The 8,783-nt window shown below is 35.2% G+C and overlaps 1 protein-coding gene across 1 annotated transcript; it reads right to left on the minus strand.

Annotated features, from left to right (window-relative positions):
• PDC (phosducin) lies at positions 1,137-5,634 on the minus strand. Its single transcript, XM_018059986.1, has 3 exons — positions 5,574-5,634; positions 4,205-4,356; positions 1,137-1,924 (listed from the first exon to the last, which is right to left on the minus strand). The coding sequence occupies exons 1-3, from the start codon at positions 5,632-5,634 to the stop codon at positions 1,400-1,402; spliced, it is 738 nt and encodes a 245-aa protein (XP_017915475.1). The 3' UTR covers positions 1,137-1,399.

Here is an 8,783-nt window from a genome sequence, read left to right on the forward strand (position 1 = left end):
ATCGGATCCACAGCATCGTTTTCTCCGTTGACCTTAGATGGCTGCATAAACTTCTTCCATGTTCACATCAACGGAAACAGTGTTTACACACAGGTGCACATTTTAGATTGGTGATGGAAAGGTGAGGCAGGGCTCATCTGATAATTTCTGTTTTCTCAATGAAATATGGACAAGGTGAAGTGTTTGGACTGGGTAAAAAAGGTTTAAGGAAAGCAGAGAAGCCATAAAGTAGTCATCTAGGAGAGTGGAGACTAGAACTTGTGGCATATGTCTGGCTTCAACATTGTCTCATCAGGGGAAAATGTGCCAGCCTGTTTTAAGCACACTTGTCACTGAGAGCACATTTTTGATTATTTACCAAACACCATGCCTTCAATCATAAGACATATTTTGGCTCTCACTCATGGTTATTTTTTGCTCTGATTCAGATACCTAGAAATTTCTTTTATCTTGCTCTTCATCTCATTCCTGCACTTAAAAACATTTTTTTCAAATTATATTTTATTTTGCATTTCCATGTGTTTGTGTAGCAGGAGAGTTTTCCAAGTGTTTTCAAGGGGCATGGAAATAGAACTTCTACTTCTCTGAATTTCAATTTCATCATTTATGAAATGGGAGTAATCTTTACTTGCAGAATTGTGCTTAAGTGTTAGAAATGACATGTATAAAATATTGGCCCTTGAAACACAATCAATAAATGATAGTTGTAATTATTATTACCACTAAATATTATTCTTTTGTCTAAAAAAAAAAAGACCTTGCTTCTACTTGCTTTTTTTCTTTAAGTTATTTTCTGAAACTCTGAAACAGTATTTTTAAACAAATACTTTTAAAAAATAATTTTAATGTGCCACAGTGTTTCTAATGTATTAGTTTATTTGGAATATAAAATATCTTACCAAACGAAAATTTATTTGTATTTTGGGTTCTATAATGTTTTAGGGCCTTGATAATATAATATTTGAGAGAGAACAAACTTCAAATAGAGAATGTATTTCCTTACGAGACTTTATTCTTATTACACAAGCAAATTTATAATTAACAATATAATTTGAAAAACCTAGTAATAACAATGAGGAAAAGCATGGAATAAAAAAGCCAACATATAACTGGAAAGGGATTTTTGAAAACTTTCACAGTATTTTTCATATCCTCTTTGTCTACTAACATGTTGCTGAAGACTACAATGTTTTGAGGTAAAGTGTTATATCAACTTGAGTAACTAATATTAAGACATGCTAATCATATAATTTTAGTGTCAGTCTGGAGTTTTTCTTCCTCAAATTAGAGAAGCCAGGGCTATGTTTGGTATTCCCTAAAAGAATGTGAATACTACCAAAATCACTATTCAATGCTTAAAGGAGGAATACGAAATATGAGACATTGACATAGTGAATCTTTATTCCATATCTTCTTCCATGTTGCTCTGCTCTAGGACATGCATCTCCTTCTCAGGTAATAACCCATATTCATTTAGGAAAGACTCCACATCCCCAGTAAAAAATTCTTCAGCAAGCTGTTCAGTAACACTAATGAAATTGCTTAGGAGTTCCCCACCTTTGTAGACAAGCAGCGTGGGGAGTACATCTGAGGAAAAGCGGTCTCCGGCGCCTGTGTTAGAAGCCTTTATTTTACAAAACTTGACCATAGGGTATTCGGCTGCAAGGCATGTTAAGCTACTGTTTAGAGCATCACAGCCCTTAACACCATCTTCATAAATATGAACAACGATAGTGGTGATTTTCTGTTCCTTTTCAATGGTTTCCAGGAATTGCTCCCCAGATTCCAGCTCATACACAAACCCATATCTAGGCCCAAAACTCAGCTTCTGGTGCATATCCTGCATACACTGTCTGCGGTATTTACGAAGGCAGTTTTCATCTTCTTTATCTTTGTGGATTAGTTCATATTCTTGAACGCTCATCTGGGGATAGATAAAAGAAATGATAGAGATCAATCAGTCAGAAATTTGTATTCTTTATATGTAACAAACCCGTTCTCAACTTTAAGAGTTTGCATTAGCTATCTCCTCTACCTCCATGGGGTTGCAAAGAGTCAGACGCGACTGAGTGACTCACTTTCACTACCTCCTGAGGTGGCCTTTTCTTCCACCTCATTTGTTCAAATGTCACCTTCTTTGATTATTCTACCTAAAAGTGTCCCTGCCCCACACTTGGTACCCCTTTTGCTTAATTATTTTTTTCATAGTAATAAATAATACTTGATATTATTATATATATTTATTAGTCTAATATTAGTTTTCCTAACTTTTGTGTTCTGTGGGGGCAGAAATTTTTTGTGTGTCATTTATCACTCTCTAATATGTTTTGTGTCTGGCCCATAATAGAGGTTCAGTAATTATTTCATGATTCAATGCATACATTAGTATTGCCGAATATAGTTGAGCTGTGAGATGGTCATGGAATGTTCCAGTTTGGGTGAAAAAAAACCAACAAGGTCTAGTTTAGAGTAACTTTCATAAAACTGTAAATACACACATGTGCACACAAGTGCCTGCACACTCATTTAAACGTGTCCCCAACAAATGCCTTTGGACATTATTGCCTCCTCAACAAAAGTTGTTTAAAAGATTTTGTCAAATCACTTACTGATATTTTTGGAATCTGTAGGATGGCATTTAAGCAAGACAGCTTTTACTCATATTTGGAGTTCACCAGATTAGCCAGAAGACTAGTGGCATCACCGCCAGCTGAAAAGTTCTGGGAAACGCAAATTTGGGGACGCCACCCCAGACCTACTGAATCAGAATCTGGAAGGGTGAGGCTGAGTGAGCCATGTTTAAACAAGTCCTCCAGGTGATTTGTATGCACTGGTTTAGGCTAAAATGAGAAAAGACCTAACTTCTATTTGCAAGACAGCTACTTTTCACTGCAACTGGAATATAAAATTACCTGCAGAGCCTTTCTCAATGGCAATGTCATTATGATTTAGGCAATAGAATGTTAAACACCCTCCCCCTTCACACACACACACGTGCACACACACACGATATAAAGGAGTGTTGGTGCGATATACTGTGATTAATTGATGTGGAACAGCCCAGAACCATGGAAGTTGGATGACCCCCAATTTTATGGAAAATTTACTATGTCTTAGATAATTTATATAGATTATTTTCTTAATCTTCACAATAAACCTATGAGGTAGGTTTTTTATAGAAGATACCAGGATTAAGTAGAAATATCTGGTGCTTTTGTTGTTCTCTTGTTTCTTCCTCCTATATTTGTTTTTCTAATGTCCTCATTCTCTTTTTTTATCTCATTCTTCTTATCATATTATTTTTTCTGCTTTAAGTTTATCTTTCGAAATTAATTTATTTTAACCCTAACCATTGTTAAATGTTTTGTATAATTTGTAAGTTGCTATCATGCTGCTGCTAAGTCGCTTCAGTCATGTCCGACTCTGCACAGCCCCATAGATGGCAGCCCACCAGGCTCCCCCGTCCCTGGGATTCTCCAGGCAAGAACACTGGAGTGGGTTGCCATCTCCTTCTCCAATGCATGAAAGTGAAAAGTGAAAGTGAAGTCGCTCAGTTGTGTCTGACTCTTAGTGACCCCATAGACTGCAGCCATAGGCTCCTCTGTCCATGGGATTTTCCAGGCAAGAGTACTGAAGTGGGTTGCATTGCTTTCTCCGAAGTTGCTATCATAGTTCTCTGTTAAACAGACTGAACCACAAATACTGATTTACGTACACATTGTATAATAAGAGACAAATGAGAATTTTAAAAAATGCTCCTTTAAAAAAAATCATGGCTATATTGCAGCTTATTCTGCTTATCTTCTTCCTCCTCCTTGGAAGGAGGAAGCTGAGAACAGTCAATGAACCCCACCCTTCCACTTAACCAATATTGTCAGTTTGGTCAGTGTCTTTTTGTACTTTTTTACATATATGCTCATATAATCATTTCAGCATAAATACAAATATAGTGTTTGTTTTCTATTGCTCTAGAAAATGGTATCACATAACTTTCTGCATCTTGCTTTCTCATATTGTGGAACAACCTCTAAGTCAGATCATGTATTTGTACATCATTCTTTTAACAGTTGCCAATGGTGACTTCATAGGCCAAGGGATTTACTGCATTTCCCCCCTCCTTTTTTTTTGCTAATACAAACAATACTTTAATAAAAACATATTGTACATTATTAATAATAAATAATAGATTTTTTTCTTATCTTACCTTTCTGCTGAATCTTTCTTTTGAGTCTTTGTCATCTCTATTCTGAGGAGAAGACATTTGTCTGAGAATCTCCTTCTTGCTAGGTGCAACTGAATCACTATCTTCACTCTCCAATTTAAACTTTCTCCAATCATTTATTACTCCTTTGGGTCCTAGAATAAAATTTAAAGCAAATTGTCTGCCTTTCCGTGTTTCTTCCCTTTCTCTCTTCCTTCCTTCCTTTCCTCATTTATATAGCTAAATTTTTCAATCTTCCTTAATGATTTCTTGGCTTTGTGTTATCCTTAGAAGGTCACTGTCATTTTGAAATTAGTTTTCATGGATTTTTCTTTAGTATTCATATAAACTCATTCAAACTCCTGGCTAAATCTAAAAATTCTATGTGATTATTAAACAGAGAAGGGAGTATTACTTAAATAAGATTCAATAGAGTTAAAAGAAACTTGAATTTAAAAATTTAAACCATGCTATTTGACTTTTAAACTCTTGCTAGTGGTATATAGACAGCCACACACAATTTAACAGATCAACAAAACAGGCTTTGGATAAAATGAAGTCTTAGTTATTCTGGAAGAATACTGAAATCAATTTCATTTAAGATTTTACGGGGAGGGAGGTAGGCGGGGGGTTCAGGATGGGGAACACGTGTACACCTGTGGTTGATGTATGGCAAAACCAATACAATATTGTAAAGTAATTAGTCTCCAATTAGAACAAATACATTTATATTTTAAAATTATTGTATTTTTTAGATTCAAAAAATTAAAATTAAAAACTCTTTATTTATTTTTCTTTTGGCTTTCTACTGTTTACAGTGGCAAAAAATTGCTCTAGAAAATGGTATCACATAACTTTCTGCATCTTGCTTTCTCATATTGTGGAACTACCTCTAAGTCAGATCTTGTATTTGTAACTCATTCTTTTAACAGTTGCCTATGATGACTTCATAGGCCAAGGGATTTCCTGCATTTCCACCCCCACCTTTTTTTTTTTGCTAATACAAACATAATTGTAGTGTAGATAGAGAGGTTTTATGACAGAAGAAATTCTCAATAATCAGTGTTTTTCTTTGATATCTAATTAAAATTGTTTCAAAAGTATTTGATTTCACATTAATTTATGCAGTCAAATATTTTTTAGATGATTCCATCAACCCATTCAAAGGTATTACTTAAGTTTCATACTAAGTAATGACAATAAGAGATCTCCAAATCTTGCCTGGAGAATCCCAGGGACGGTGGAACCTGATGGGCTGCCGTCTATGGGGTAGCACAGAGTCGGACACGACTGAAGCGACTTAGCAGCAGCAGCAGCAGCAGCAAACTTAATTTTAATTTTACAATTGTTTTTTTCTTCTGACTTTCCTTACCTGTGTGTGAGGCCTGTCCTTCAAAGTCTTCCTCCAAACTTTGGCTTTTTGCTTCTTCCATTTTAGAGATTTAGTTTTGATATGATCTATGGGATGAACAAAGAAGTAATGATGACAGATGAATTCTAGGAGAAATAGATGTATATATATTCTGCTGCCAGGTTCCATGGAAGTTAAGGGTTGTCACTAAGTGATATAGGGCATAGCATTCTGCCTGCCTCGTAAAAGGACATTAATTTAAGATTTGGGTCATTGAAGAGATTTTGACCTAAGAAATTTACATAATTTATAGTTTGTCTTTACTTAAAAAGTCTTTAGTTTAGGTCTATGTACTTAGTGAGTATTATTTGTTACTGATTTATTTTATTACTGTCTGTTACCAAATTTCATAAAATTATAATCATTTTTATAGTAATAATGTTTTAATAATAATTACATACTTACTATGATCACTAGTATGTGCCTGGCATTGTATCAATCATTTTATGTGTCAAAAGTCACTCTTTCTCACACAACCATATGTAGCAGGGACATTGTTAATGCCATTTTACAGACAAGGAAGCTAAAGGACAGGGAGTTTAAGTTTTACTAGCTTAAGATCACATAGTAAGTGGTAGAGCAAGGATTTGAACCTACTTTTGATTTTAGAGCCGAGTCTTAAAGCATTAACTTTTAAATGGAAGTTAAGATACTGTGTTATTTTTTCTCAGTATGGTTTGACAAATCCAGCTTATAAATTGGCATTAAAGATTTTTGATCTTAAGGAACAGTGTAATTTGAAGCCTAATACTGTAACTGCTCTCCATACCATAAGGCATGTTTTGGTGGTGTCACCCACCAAGCAAATGGAAGCAACCAGTAACTATGCCTATAGAATTTTGAGAAGCTAAAATAAATTGTCACAAAATCCACTGAAAGCATGTGGAGTTTTATTCTTAGGAACCTCCTTGATGCACTTGTGTAGAACTTATTTATTCTTAGCTCACATTCAAATCCAACTTATTTGCCTATTTATCTTTCCATTATCTGGAAAACTCTAATATACATACTAACACATACCCTAAGAAAGTCTCTATAGTTGTGATTTTCTTGGAATTTTCAAGTCAGGGGAGGGTAAACTAACGGGGGGATATACTCTCCTTTTACTTTTTTTCCCTCTTCTACTCTTCCCCTTGTCTTTTTCTTTCAAAGTCAGTTTTAAGCAGTGATATCATCCAGCTTATGTGTTGATTCCCTCTTAATTTTTGTTGATAGACACTGAGCTTGGTCTGTTTGGTGCTTTCCCAAGGCACAGAATGGTAAACCAGAACTCTTTGTCTCAATTCCTTTTTTGCTGAGACTTCTGCCCCCAACATTTGGACTGGTATCTTAATTTTATTGTTTTCCTCATTACAGTTCCTACCCAGAATCACTGGAAGTCAAAGGTCTTTGCCAGTTTGATTGCCAATTTTAACAAGAAAAGACTTTTAAGAAAAAGCAGTCAAGGGGATGCCAGTCTATTCCACAGTATATATGTGACTATAAATATACAACCGACAAAGAATTAATCTCCAGAATATACAGGCAGCTCATGCAGCTCAATACCAGAAAAATAAATGACCCAATGGCCCAAAAATGGGCCAAAGAACTAAACAGACATTTCTCCAAAGAAGACATACAGATGGCTAACAAACAGATGCTCAACATCACTTATTAGAGAAATGCAAATCAAAACCAAAATGAGGTAGCATCTCACACCCATCAGAATGGCCACCATCAAAGTGTCTACAAAGAATAAATGCTGGAGAGGGTGTGGAGAAAAGGGAACCCTCTTACATTGTTGGTGGGAATGCAAACTAGTACAGCCACTATGGAGAACAGTGTGGAGATTCCTTAAAAAACTGGAAATAGAACTGCCGTATGATCCAGCAATCCCACTGCAGAGCATAAACACTGAGGAAACCAGAATTGAAGGAGACGTGTGTACCCCAGTGTTCATTGCAGCACTGTTTACAATAGCTATTAAAGGAAGCAATCTAGCTGTTGCTTCCATGCAGATGAATGGATAAGAAAGTTGTGGTACATGTACACAATGGAATATTACTCAGCTATAACAAAGAACACATTTGAGTCAGTTCTAATGAGGTGGATGAAACTGGAGCCTATTATACAGAGTGAAGTAAGTCAGAAACAAAAGCAACAATACAGTATATTAGCGCATATATATGGAATTTAGAAAGATGTAACGATGACCTTATATGCAAGACAGCAAAAGAGACACAGATATAAAGAACAGACTTTTGGACTCTGTGGGAGAAGGCGAGGGTGGGATGATTTGAGAGAATAGCATTGAAACATGTATATTACTATATGTGAAATGGATGACCAGTCCAAGTTTGATGCATGAAACAGGGCACTCAAAGCTGGTGTACTGGGACAACCGAGAAGCATGAGATGGGGAGGAGATTGGAGGGGGGTTCGAGATGGGGAGACACATGTACACCCATGGCTGATTCATGTCAATGTATGGCAAAAACTACCACAATATTGTAAAGTAATTAGCCTCCTTAAAATAAATTAATTAAAAATAAGTAAATAACTATAATAGATAATTTTAAATTTGAATAAATTTAGTTGTGAAAAAGAATAAAAGAAAATGAAAATAAGAGAAAACAGAAGTAAGTAAATGTTGTTGGACAAAAGAATCCACTTAATTACCTACTGGAATTACTTAAAAATAATATTTGCATCTAAGAAAAATTAATATAAATTTTCTTCAGGAGTACAAAGTAATGGAAACTGTTTGATAACTTCAATAGTTATTTAGTCCTCAGAAAGTTGGTTTCCAGCTAGTTTCTCCCTTTTTTTAAATTGGTATTTCAAATGAATGACAATGAAAGGGCTAGTCTCTTTTATTTTGCAAAAGTAAATTGATAATTTGGGATAGCTACTATTTACAATAAACGTATATAAGTTTAAGAAAACCTATGTGAAATTTTACTTCACATGGTGAAGAGAGAGAAGCATTCTGCTTCTTAACCTGTTTCTTGCCAACCTAGTTGGCAATCTAGTGGAGAAAAAAGAAATTTCAGTTTTCAAAAAGACTTTCACCAATTTCAAGGAATTCTTTTACTGAAAAGATAATCCAGTTACTTGGGGGAAAACCTGCTCCATTGATTGGATTAGTCTATGTTAAGAGTAGACTGTGGGAGTCTTCACTGGTGGTCCAGT

Source organism: Capra hircus, chromosome 16, assembly GCF_001704415.2.
Source record: "Capra hircus breed San Clemente chromosome 16, ASM170441v1, whole genome shotgun sequence".
Lineage (NCBI taxonomy): Eukaryota > Metazoa > Chordata > Mammalia > Artiodactyla > Bovidae > Capra > Capra hircus.

Coding starts and splice junctions, on each gene's coding strand:
- PDC (XM_018059986.1), bottom strand. CDS start 5,634: ATGGAAGAAGCAAAAAGCCAAAGTTTGGAGGAAGACTTTGAAGGACAG. Junction 4,357..5,573: donor AGGACAGGCCTCACACACAG/GTAAGGAAAGTC, acceptor ATTTTATTCTAG/GACCCAAAGGAGTAATAAAT. Junction 1,925..4,204: donor AAGAAAGATTCAGCAGAAAG/GTAAGATAAGAA, acceptor ATCTATCCCCAG/ATGAGCGTTCAAGAATATGA.